This window comes from Lethenteron reissneri, chromosome 49 (assembly GCF_015708825.2).
Source record: "Lethenteron reissneri isolate LAM-NWPU_2019-01 chromosome 49, ASM1570882v1, whole genome shotgun sequence".
NCBI classification, from domain to species: domain Eukaryota; kingdom Metazoa; phylum Chordata; class Hyperoartia; order Petromyzontiformes; family Petromyzontidae; genus Lethenteron; species Lethenteron reissneri.
The window spans coordinates 8577733-8591273 of record NC_083827.1 but is presented as its reverse complement, the minus strand read 5'-3'; the positions used below and the strand labels follow the sequence as shown (position 1 = coordinate 8591273).

Sequence of the window (13541 nt, the reverse complement as noted above, 5' to 3'; positions counted from 1 at the left end):
AAAAAAGTTCAACATGCACACACACAACACACACACGTGCAACATACACAAACGCATGCAACATACGTGGAGAGCCGCAGAGCTAACGGAGGGGTGGGGGGACAGGCTCGCATCGAGCGAGGCAGATTTGCACCCATAGTGCTCCCACGCGCAATGGCCATGCATGCGCATTGCAATGAAACCGCTGCCGGGCAGTATTATCGGGCAGCGTTGCTGGACTTTGCAATCCACAGATCGCCGGTTCGATTCAAGCCGCCACGACACAAGTTTCTAACGGCTCGCTCTCACACCGCTACCGCTTCGCACCGCGTCTGTCCTGCCCAGCGGTTTACTGAGTGGCTAATTCGATGTGGTGGAGTCAAATTGTGGGTTTACTCCGATGAACTATTCGTCCTGAAATTCTGGCCCGCGTGGAAGAGTAGGCCAGCGTCCATGCGGAGAAGCGATCTATAGCTCCCTCGAGAGCGAGGCTCTTCCACCAGCAGTGGAAGAGTCTCGCAATTGCAAGGCTGCACCTTTACGTAACATTTTTTCCCCATTAACGTAAAGAGGAAAATAATTGAAGGAGGGGGGGGGGTCCTTTTTTTTTTGGGGGGGGGGGGGTTGCGTTTGGGGAAAAGCGCTGGCAGTGGGGGGGGGGGGGGGGTGCTGGAATTAACGCACTTAAAATGAACGCGTCAAAGGAATAATTAGCTAATTTTATATGTTTTGTTTAAGTTTTTAATGTGTTCCGCCTTCTCCCAGAGTCGTCGTAAGGAGCCGGCTGCTAACGACGAGCAAGGCAAGCCAGAGATGCATTACAACTCGCTGGGATGCGGCTATTACACGGGATAATCACCGTCGCGCACCCAAAAGGTGCTTCATTAGCATGCGCACGTGAACGCATCTGACGTCTACTCAAGTGGAGAGACAGATCGAGAGAGAGAGAGATGCGCGCGGCTCTGCTAAAACACGCGCACGGTTTTGCGGATTCATATTCACCATGAAAACTTCAATATAATGAGACGCGTAAGGATGACGAGTGCCCCGTGACCAACCTGGCCATCAACGCGCGCAATTGCGTTGGGATCTCAGCGCCCCGGTTAATATTTGGATGTGAAACTGCCCGGTGATACCAGGTGTTTTCTTATCTTAAAGGAATGTATATACCGTCTTACTCAAGGCGCTTCACACAGAATTAACGAAGGTACATGCGGATTTAATGGTTGGGATGAGGTGACTGAAATAGAGGAAGCAATGGGGGGGCAAATCTGTGATGCGAGAATTCGGTGCAATAGAAATTGATGACGGTGAATGGTGATGAATGAATGGAATGAATGAGGTTAATGAGTGATAGGCCGGGTAATGAGAATATGAAGAGGGGAACAGTAAGGGTGGCGATTGTGAGGGGGAGATCAAGGGGGTCGTGGGGTGAGCTGGGGGTAACAGTGAGCGAGTTGTGGGTGCGGAGCGGAAACTTAGTGAGCGAAGGTGACCGCTGAACGCGGAGGGGGAAGTTTGATCCGGTGAACGGGTGGATGAGAAGAGAGAGACAGAGACAGCGTGGATTGAGCACAAGGAAGAGAAGGGGGGGGGGGGCAGGGAGAAGGGCTGGGTGCAGATGCAGCACTTGTCGTAATTTTGTATATATAATAATATTACAAATATTACATTGAAAACATATGGGGAACATAGACATGGGGTAGGGAGAGAGGGGTTAGAGAGAGAGGGGGGGGGGGGGGGGTAGAGAGAGAGGGGGTAGAAAGAGAGGGAAGGGGTAAGGAGAGCAGAGCGTGACATCTATTGTGAAATATTTCATTTAAAAAGGGGGAGGGGGGTGGGTTTACATAAAGCAAATCATAAAAAACCGAAATGATGAACGAAGCAAAGTGCCGACTACACCGAGCATCTTCTTGTTTCCTCTGATCGCAAAAAGAGAGAGAGAGAGAGAGGTCGAAGTCAAGCCCGAGATGATTGGCCACTACCTGGGCGAGTTCTCCATCACCTACAAGCCCGTGAAGCACGGTCGGCCCGGTATCGGTGCCACCCACTCTTCCCGTTTAATCCCGCTGAAGTAAAATCTCTGTGCACATGCCTTGATTTTGTTCAGAATCAATACAACATATTAAAAAATCCCAGTAAAAAACAAAGAGACAGCGTGGATTGAGTACAAGGAGGAGAAGGAGGAAGAGAGAGAGAAAGACAATGTGGATTGAGCACCAGGAGGAGAAGGAGGGACTGAGAGAGAGAGAAAGACAATGTGGATTGAGCACCAGGAGGAGAAGGAGGGACTGAGAGAGAGAGAGCAAAGGTTGAGAACATCGAGCGCGAGAAGGCGACGGAGAGAGAAATAAGCGTGGCAAGACCACGAAGGCGGTTGTAGACCATGGGTTGGCTCCAGTGGGCAGCAGATGGAAGTACAACAATGGGTTTGTTGAGTCCATCTGTGCAGAGCTTTGAGTGTGGTTGGTGGGTTTTCTCCAGGCTCGCCAGTTCTCTCACGCGAAGGCAAACTCTGCAATGATGGAATTGGCCAACGAGCCCCAATGCAGGTGCCATCCTGAAACCGGTCTCAGAAATGCTCGTTGATGATTTCCCATGCAATTCGAGGTCATTATAGGCATCATTAAATCGCCGTTTCTTTAGAATATTTACACTGCGATTGTATTCCTTAAACAACATTACGAATTAGTTGATTAGCCTTACATGGATTTTCGTTCGTGTCACTGGGGATAGCGAAAGACATAACAATAACTCAATCGGGTGATAATAATATTATTAATAATAATAACAACAGGAGCACCAATGATGATGAAGGCAGTTGCGGCGGGGAATTGGTAATGTGCTCCCTGCAGAGTTAATGGCAAAGGCTCATCAATTCCAGGTAAATGACGCCAATTAGCAATTAAGGGTCCACTCATGCTTGGCCCGACTCCCTCCAACTGCACCGAGTGGGACTCGAATACCAAAAATGCACAGACGCGCAGCCTGGGCCGTATGAAGAGCGCATTGCATGCCAATCGATTGACGCATGCGTGTATTGCCACACACGAATAGTACATGCGCCTCGTACGGGGCGCGATCAGTTCATAGATTCCGTCACGCAAGTGGCGAGTGAGAAAATACTGGCGAGTAGTAAGAAACAACATTTAATTTGACAGTCTTCTTGGTTCTTTCGGTAAAGTGACGTAGAAGGGAAGTAATAAAATAATAAAAATAAAACATAATAAAATAATTCTCACGACGTTTCGGCCACAACGCAAGCAGCCGTCCTCATGTCCTCAGGTGAAGACCAGGATTTCGCATGAAGCACAATGGCCAAATCACGGATGGGTGAACCGAATGACGGCATTCAGACGCTGTCTCCCCGACAGACCTGATGATGACAATTTATCGAATTGCCGCGGTGAAGAGGGTAGCGGTGTGGTGAAGCGTTACAACTCGACCTTAACATGCTCATGGAAATGGTACGTTTGGCAATTGTGGATATCAAGAATGTGGATGCCACCTTTGCAAATGATCTCATATCTTCTTCTTGGTTCTTTCGGTAAAGTCACGTAGAAGGGAAATAATAAAATAATAAAAATAAAACATAAAATACAATTCTCACGAAGTTTCGGCCACAACGCAAGCAGCCGTCCTCAGGTGAAGAACAGGTCTTTCCGACAGAGCTGTTATTTGCAGTAGGTCTTTCCGACAGACCTGTTCTTCACCTGAGGACGGCTGCTTGCGTTGTGGCCGAAACTTCGTGATAATTATTTTATTATATTATATTTTTATTATTTTATTATTTCCATTCTACGTGACTTTACCGAAAGAACCAAGAAGATGAATCCCTGCAGTCACGAAAGCTTTAAATCGAAATTGAATTTGACAGTCTTACACACTTCCGCCCGCGAATCTCAACAACACATGAAACCGTGTCAATGCTCCTCTCTGTAAAACAACAAGGGGGCCCAACGTGTGGACCCACGTTCAATCATCCGGTCGAGAAGCGTGCAAGAAGAGGGGGGGGGGGTCATTCGAAATCAACGGGATATCTCCGAATTGATCACCATTGCCGCCATAAAATCCGCTACAAACACCTTGAATTTCAGAAGTTCAGCAGCGTTGGGGTCACTCGTTGGATGGGAGCCTGCCGACGACCACCACCACGACCACCACCACGAGGTGCTGCAGGGCTTGTGGCGCGTCCGTGGTGACCAGGAGATGGCGTTACGGCAATTTGGGGATTCTCGAATCGATCGGTGCGGGGCTGTTTCTGAGTCACTGCGTGGTGGTGGTGGGGGGGGGGGGTATTTTCTCCGGGCAATCTGATTTTTGCCTCGACACAAAGCCAAGCGCTCGTTTATGGAATTGCCAAAACTTGCAGGTGTGTAGCAAGACCCTCCTGAAAAGCAGGCTATGAGCCTCCGTGAAGCGTTCCTGGGTGAAACAAAAGGGCTGTTATGTTTAATACGGTGTTGAAACGTGATGCTCATCTCTGCTGGTAGTCCCAAGCCAGTTGTGGAAAATCCACATTACTATGCCGAGGGCAACTCGAGGCACGCTCGGCACAAAATATGTCAAAAAGCACAAGGCATGCGCTGTCTTTATACTGGGAGGAACCTCCTGGTTACACCAGCCCACAGGGGATTATTGTGTCCGTCCGTCGTGCAGGGAGGGGCTGGGTGGGGAGGGGAGGGTAGGGAGGGGCTGGGTGGGGAGGATGGGGAGGGGCTGGGTGGGGAGGGTGGGGCTGGGTGGGGGGTGGGAGGGGTGGGGCTGGGTGGGGAGGGGAGGGTGGGGAGGGGCTGGGTGGGGAGGGTGGGGAGGGGCTGGGTGGGGAAGGTGGGGTTGGGTGGGGGGTGGGAGGGAGGGGTGGGGCTGGGTGGGGAGGGGCTGGTCACCCCGTGGTGCCCTTATAAAACTCAACGTTTAACCTACTCGCGCCGGCTTGTGCCCGCCCTCACAGTCGGGCAAATTTGCGGAATACACCACGCCGCCGTTGACCCTGACCATTGACCGAGCAACCCAACGTTCCTATCAGCTCCCTCCGCAGGAATGTGTTAACGTCTACGCTTCGAACATCCCGGTTACATTCAGACATTATCAGTTGTCTTTGACTGATCATATGCGTCAAACTGTCCGTGCTTTCTCTCACATCTAAATCACAATTTGACGCCGAGCTATCGATTCTTCAATGATAACTTCACCTGCAATTGCATTTGGCTTCACATGTTCTTGTCTGTTTACATATTTCTATTCGCTGAATGGATGAATGGATGCACCATGCCCGATGATGCTGGATGCAATTACCAGCGAAACGTCGTACTAAAACTGTAAATGTTGTGGCTTCAACACACCGGTGGGCTAAAGCAGTGAACTATTTGTATTTTGTCAACGTGACACTTTTTTACTGATTGGCCGTGTCGGGTGGTGGAGGGTTACGACACATTTATAAATAACGCGATCTAAACCCAAAAACGTTGATTATGAACACACAAAGTAGTTATTCGGTCCTATATTCACGATTACCCTAGACTTGTTATATTCCGGAGTGATGGATTCATAGGCGAGGCCACTGCACCTTGAACTCCGTGACTCTGGCGAGGTTCTCGGCCACGGCTAACATCAGTGGCTCGCGATATCAAACCCGATTCTGCCCCCCCCCCCAACCCTCAAATCCTCACCAACCAGCTTGGGAGTGGGTCATAGTGGGCATTTGACCCACACTTCATCTAGCAGTGCATTGACAAAGGGCCGCTGTACATTATTACCGTTACCATTGTATCGCCGAATGCTCGCGCGGCCCCGTGTGTCCGAGCGTTATACAAAGGCCGCCGCATTGGTTGAATCCCTCGGCAATTTCGACACGGATCACCAAACGCCACGTGCCGACTCGGAAACGCGCCGCTGCCGCCACTGAATTCGCCTCGCTCTCTCTTGCGGGGAGGAGAAGGGGGAGGGGGGTAGCATGGAAGCCTCGCGAATTTGCCCGAGCTCCGCTCTCGCAACACCCCATATTAAGTTGCCATCGGCCAATCAACGAGTGTTTACGCACGCGGCGAGAAAAGCGCGTGCGAGGGGGAAACGCTCGATGCCAAGGCGGACGTAAAGAGGTGGGAGGTCGCACGAGTGTCGCTGCGCTGCCATCAGGTGGCAGGCTCGGGTATGGGACCTCTTCGACGGCCACGCGGGAGGGCAGTTGAGTCGATGTGTCAGTTTGTGATTCACCGACCCTGGCCGCCTCCACAGCGCTGGATTGCAGACAACGTGCACGGCCGCCACCACCTCCCGGCTCATAATATTTTGTCAGGTTGTTGTCGTTGTTGTCGTTGTTGTTGTTAATGCCATACGCGAAACAAAGCGTGCACGTGTAAAAAAAAAACTGAAAAAAAGACAAAGATCCCCGTATAGCCTTAACAGACTATTGGGGCAAGTGCTGTTAGCGAGCACCTATGAAAGCCGGAACGGAACACGATGGGGTGGGTGTCCAGCACCACGCCCGACTGCCTTTGCCTCTCTCGTGGCGATGTTTACACACCAGGTACTCATTTTGTGGCGACATAGGGTAGGTCTCAGGACCGGTACAAATATTCGTCACTGGTGGTGTTGGCCGTGAGCGGCGAATCGAACTCGGGTCGCTGGGTTGCGCGCTAAACGCTACACTGCCTCTCCCCACACACACAGACACACACAGACACACACACGCAGACACACACACACAGACACACACACAGACACACACAGACACACACACGCAGATACACATACACACACACGCAGACACACATACACGGACACACACGCAGACACACGCACAGACACACACACACGCAGACACACAGACACACACACGCAGACACACACAGACACACACACGGTCAAACACACACGCAGACACACACACGCAGACACACTCCGACAGGCGCGTGTTAACGTCCCCCTACGCCGATAACACCCGATTGAAGTCTGCGGACAATGTTGCCAATTTAATGGGCTTCATAATTCCCCTATCGTTGTGATCATGAGCCGAGGGATGAAAAAACCACACACAAACCCTCGCTTGGAGTTTTACACGAATGTCGGCCGAGCGCTGCTCGCGACGTGCGGGCATGCAGCGGTGGAGGGAGGGAGGCAGGGAGGGGAACGCCTGTTCGCGACATCACAGACGTCGCGACACCCCCGTGTAAACACGCGCCCGCCGGGAGCTAGCTCGGCACACGCGTACTGTTCTTGAAAGAATTCTCGACAAAAACACAAAAAAAACACACACAAAAACCAGACGAACGCTCAGCACCCGTCCGACACGGCCCCAACTGAGACACATCTTACAAAATATTAATCAGCAAACAAAAACGCGTTACGAAGGGCAATTGCCTGGGACGTCGCCTATTTTTTTCTCTATGCATACACAGCGTAGGTACGTTTCCTTTCAGGGCAGTTTAAACAGCGAATGTGTGGAGTGTTTTTTGCTGTTATCCCACACAAGCGGAGGGTCATTGCCCGGAACGTCGACTATTAGGTATACGTTTCCTTTTCGTGGAGTGTAATTGGCCAACGTGTTGAGTTGCCCTGCGATTCGCGCTTTGTCGAAACCCGCTCCAACGCAGTATCACCACGACCTACTTGTAAGAGCAATAGTGGGGAGTGGTAGTGTAGCGGTTAGCGCGCTGCGCTACGAACCCGGCGACCCGGGTTCGTAATCCCGCTCACGGCCAACACCCAGGGACGATTATCTGAACTTGGTCATGGGCCTCCCCTAGATCGACTCGGCCTCGAATGAGTGCCTGGTGCGGTCGGACGTGGTGCTGGCCACCCACCCCATTCCTTCGCTAACAGCACAGGCCCCAACAGTCTCTTGAGGTTATAGGGGGAGGGGGGATCTTGTCTTTTTAATACTGGCACCGTGCGTGTTGCACCTGTGCATACTCACGTATACTCAGAACTTACGGACGCATCACACCGATGTGCCGAGGCATAACACATTCATAAACCAACCGCTGGGGCATGGCAATTACGGTACAACAACGTCTTATTGTGCCGGTCTGTGCAGATGGACTTCATATAAATGCGATGTAGGCGGATGTGGCATGACTCAAGAGGCACAAGGAGCCGCAGGAAGGCAGCCACGTGGCGAGCCGGCAGCTAACAGCTGCTCCAAGCTCTGCCGTCCTCTATACAGGAAGGGGCTATCGGCCAATGAATGATGAGTGTTTACTTATGGCGTGAAACCAGAACACTCAGAGGAGGCATACGCGTGCGAGGGGGCAGCCCTCTATACGATACAGACGGAATAAGCTGTAGGTCCACATTTGCAGCACCTCCTCGAAACCATAAAAATTAACCCGTAAAAACAAAGTTTTTCACCATAAACCCTTTATATGCGTGGCGGCTAGAGTCCTCTCGTCCTCTGGCTTGAGATGGCTGCCACCTATGGGTCAGATGAATGGCTGCCATCATTAAGCAATTGGTAATTAAATATAATTATTTTTTTCCTAAAAACGTGTAAAATTTTGGAAATGTTTTTTCACAAAAATACATTGTCACGCACAACGAGTCTGTGTGCAAAATGGCAGCTCGATTGGATCACGGGAAGTGGGTTAAAAAACGACCGAAATATTTGCACGGTCGTAAGCGCACAAGCAAGCAAGCAAGTGAACTTAATATAAAGGATTTAAAAAGAGAAGGGAGTTTCACAACATCTGTGTGAGATCCACTAGCCCCGGCTGCTGCCTCCACAATGCTGAGTTACAGGCCACGTGCGTGGCCACCACCGCGCGAAAAATATCTCCATCATGATTGGTGACTATGTCTAATCGCTGGGCCGTGCACGTCATTGGAGGACACGTGGAATGTTGGGGCTTTAAATGACTTCCTGCGACAATCTGCGTGGATTAGCTCAATAAACGTCTCAAACTGTAATCGACCGATCGATTAACCGAATGAATAACAACAGCGATATATACATTGCCCGAACCTACCGACCTAGGAGCGAAAGTGAGATCTTAAATAGGCCTGCACATGAGGCTCAGAAAAACAACCGGACTTTGTTCTCACGCATCCCGACTCGAGTTGAAAGCGTTAACCGTGCTATTAGTGTTGCGTCTGTAGAGTGGAGGGGGGTGGGGGGCCCAAACATATCTCCTAAATAGCATCCAGTATACACGCAACGTTCGAATAATGTTGTGTTGCTCCGAGTGACTTTCATCACCATCAGCAGCAGCAGTCACGGTCAATCTCACTGCTGGATGAAAGCCTCTCTCTCCACAGCCGCCGGGGAAAAATTGTGCCGATTCGGATTCCGAAGGTAAACAACAAAAGGTAACCAGAAGGTGATCAATTCTGGCCGAGTGAATGAATTCCGAGGGAGGGCGCCACGCGTGTTGGAAGAGCGTTGCAAAAAAAGTGGCACGCGTAGGCACGGGTTTTCGTCATTGTTTAAAGACATAAAATACAAATTACCAGGTAAAGCCCACTGAGCTATGTAACTCTTTTTCAGAAGCGACCCGGCCGCAAATGAGAGCTCAAATAAGTGGCTCATCAAGTGCAAATGTATAGCAGCCAGAAAACTCTCAACGCATGTAGCCTAAACGTGGAGAGAGGAAAACGGCAGCACCCGGAAAAAATTCCACGCAACCACGGGGCGCGAGACAGAGACATGCAAACTCCAAATATATAACAGGCGCCAGGGTGGGCATGGAGCACGACGACCTCCTGTATACCTGGCGAGGGAGTTAACATCTCGCCAGCGCGGCGCACCAGTCCCGTGTGCCGCTCTCCGTATATCGGTGAACTCCGGTATTCTCAGAACTCGTTCGCTCGCTCGATCGATCCGCGAGTGAATCAACACGCGGCGATTTACATTGACCTCGTCGTGGCTGACAGAGACTGCGCGAGCGATAGCCTCGCCCGGCCGAGCATCGTGTGGTCGACGAGCTGCACATGTGGGGCTGCGATTCCGTGCGCGTGCTGTGCACACATTGCACGCGTGGGGTTCGGTAGGGCACGCTCGTTAGCGAACACGTCAATACGAAGACAACGACCGGAAGGAAGAAAGAAAAACACAAACCCGCGCACAGAAGAAGTACGGCCAGGGAGACATTTGATGTTGGGGGATCGAAATAGCGATGGAGCAAACGCGCGGAACGGCGATCCGCACACGTAGTTTACTCACCACCACCACTACCATCATCATCACCACCACCATCAACACCACCACCACCACCATCACCACCACCACCACTACCGTCATCACCATCACCATCATCACCACCACCATCACCACCATCACCACCATCACCACCACCACCACTACCATCATCATCACCACCACCATCATCACCACCATCATCATCATCACCACCACCACCATCACCATCATCACCACCATCACCACCACCATCATCACCACCATTACCACCACCATCATCACCACCACCATCATCACCACCATCATCATCACCATCACCACCACCATCACCACCATCATCACCACCACCACCATCATCACCACCACCATCATCACCATCACCACCATCACCACCACCACCATCATCATCATCACCACCACCACCACCATCATCACCACCACCACCATCATCCAAGCTATTAAAAGAAAACAAAGTCAACGGGCTTGAGCAGGGCACGCTATGTCGGGAAGAGACGATGGTCGAGTGTAACAACGGAATGGCAGCCAAAAGAACGGAACGCGCTCGGAGGAGAGCGAGAGAGAGAGAGCGAGAGAGAGGCAGTCCCTCCACGCACGCGGAGACGGAGCAAACGAGATCAGTTCGTGTGAGGGAGGCGCTCGGTGGATCGGTAACATCGCACGATCGTCAGAGGCGAGCGGCAGCTTTGAAGAGGCCTTCATCCAGCAGTGGATTGCCCACGGCCGATGATGGCAATGACGAACGGCAGCGAGGTTTGCGCGATGCTCAACAGCACTTCAAGTTCAAGTTCATTTATTAGGTATAGCCCTGTGAGCCATTCGGCTCTTGAATCGGGTGCAACCGCAACAAACAAAAAACAAAAACATGAACAAAAAAACATCTTAAAGTGACTATGTGACTAAGTGCAAACAGAAAATCCAAGAAAAGATAGCAAAATTATGCAGAAAAAACACCGTACACCAACGCTGTGTGTGCAAAAATCCCAGTGGGATGCAAGTCAAACAACAACAACAGCGAGACGCTGACCACGGAGGCGACGGTGGAACAGGCTGGGGTATTGAACTCCGCCAGTCTGTTAGGTAATTTGTGAGAATATTAAAGTCTTGATGAATGGTTCACACGGTGACGCGGCGAGGCAGTGACATGCTGTCGAATCGTGTGAGGTTGTTGTAGTTGCCTATCGAAGTGTGGAGATATTCAAGTGGGATTCTACCACTCTCACCCTCTCATCTCACTCCACTCCCCTCCACACTCTCACCCTCTCATCTCACTCCACTCCCCTCCACACTTTCACCCTCTCATCTCACTCCACTCCCCTCCACACTCTCACCCTCTCATCTCACTCTACTCCCCTCCACACTCTCACCCTCTCATCTCACTCTACTCCCCTCCACACTCGCCCCATGTCCCCTCTCATCTCACTCCACTCCCCTCCGCGCACTTTCCCCACTCATCTCACTCCACTCCCCTCCACATTCGCCCCATCTCACCCTCTCATCTCACTCTACTCCCCTCCACACTCGCCCATCTCCCCACTCATCTCACTCTACTCCCCTCCACACTACCCCGTCTCCCCTCTCATCTCACTCCACTCCCCTCCACACTCGCCCCATCTCTCCTCTCATCTCACTCTACTCCCCTCCACACTCGCCCCATCTCCCCTCTCATCTCACTCCACTCCCCTCCACACTCGCCCATCTCCCCTCTCATCTCACTCTACTCCCCTCCACACTCGCCCCATCTCCCCTCTCATCTCACTCTACTCCCCTCCACATTCGCCCATCTCCCCTCTCATCTCACTCTACTCCCCTCCACACTCGCCCCATCTCCCCTCTCATCTCACTCTACTCCCCTCCACACTCTCACCCTCTCATCTCACTCTACTCCCCTCCACACTCTCACCCTCTTATCTCACTCTACTCCCCTCCACACTCGCCCATCTCCCCACTCATCTCACTCCACTCCCCTCCACACTCGCCCCATCTCCCCTCTCATCTCACTCCACTCCCCTCCACACTCGCCCATCTCCCCACTCATCTCACTCCACTCCCCTCCACACTCGCCCATTTCCCCTCTCATCTCACTCTACTCCCCTCCACACTCCCCTACCTCTCCCCTCTCATCTCACTCCACTCCCCTCCACACTCGCCCCATATCCCCTCTCATCTCACTCTACTCCCTCCACGCTCATCGCCCTCTGTTCTCCTCCACACGCTCCAGCTCTGTCCTGCCATCTCACTCCCTTCACGTTCTCTCCAATCCACATTCGCTCAGTGGGGGATGTCACTCATTCTCCTCTGCCGGTCCCGAAATAGAGAACTTCCTCCCCCGTCTTCCGTGCTGTCGATTCCCTGCCAACCTACCCACCCTCCCCCTGTTCAAGTCGAGGCAATCGTTCTACCTATGACTGTCTCTTGTCTACATACAACAGAAATAACGCATGAGTGTGTGTAGGCATCAACATCATGCGCGTGTCACACTCTCTGTGCACGTAGTCTTGCGATGCAGAGTTGTCATGCGCACGCGGCCGTATGACTCCACATGGCAATTGGATCCTTAATCACGCTGCGCATCGAAGCGCGACGTTGCGAGTGACCGCCGAGTTGGTGCCGCGGGCTACTAAACCCGGTGTTGCTCATGAGCAGCGTGTGCGCGGTGACACCGGGGCACACACACCGATCATCGTGCCCATAACCCCCACCCCCCCCAGTACCGAGAGCGGCGAATCCCAGAGAGAAGGAGCAGCAGCAGCAGGCGACACTCAGCAGGAGCAGCGGCGGCAGCGGCGGCACGCGGAGCTGCTCCATCCCGGTCGCTCGCCCCTGTCCTCGCGGGCTGATGTGCCAACACGGGACACCGCCTCGCTGGGCTGCTGATGATGATGTTCTTGCTGCTGCTGCTGTTGCTGCTGCTGATGATGATGTTGTTGCTGGTTGACCGCTTCCCCGACTGAGGGAAGAAGGGTCCCGGCCAAGGGGCACTGATCCGCCTCGTTCCCTTCCCCACAAGCCCTGCGCCTCCTCCTCCACCACCACCTCCTCCTCCTCCTCCTCCCTAGGTCACCTGCATCGCCGCGAGCATGACTCTGTGCAGAGCGCCGTGCGTGGCGCTCCGAGCGTGGCCGAGTTGCGAGAGGGAATGAGGAGGAGGGAGGAGGAGGAGGAGAGGCAGAAGGCTGAGAACAGCGCGTGGGAAGGGGGAGGAGGGAGAGCGGGGAAAAGAGAGAGGGGGGTGGGTGAGCGGGGGTAGAGTGGCAGGGGGGTTGGGAGAGTTAGCGAGAGAGAGAGTGCGATTGGTGAGAGATGGAGGGAGAGGAGAGCGTGAGAGGGGGGCACAGAGTAGCGAGTGGAGAGAGAGAAAGAGTAGGAGAGAGAGCTGAGATGGAGCGGGAGGAGAGAGGCAGAGCGG

At 52.6% G+C, this 13541-nt stretch overlaps 1 protein-coding gene across 1 annotated transcript in view; it reads right to left on the bottom strand.

The window, feature by feature from the left end:
- The window catches only part of LOC133354931 (V-set and transmembrane domain-containing protein 2B-like), a 69610-nt gene extending 56309 nt beyond the window's left edge, over positions 1-13301 (bottom strand). Inside the window, exon 1 of the mRNA XM_061572130.1 lies at positions 12847-13301. Within this exon, the coding sequence (XP_061428114.1) occupies positions 12847-12940 (94 nt within the window). The 5' untranslated portion in view covers positions 12941-13301. The remainder of the gene's footprint in view (positions 1-12846) is intronic.
- Positions 13302-13541: the final 240 nt, after the last annotated feature.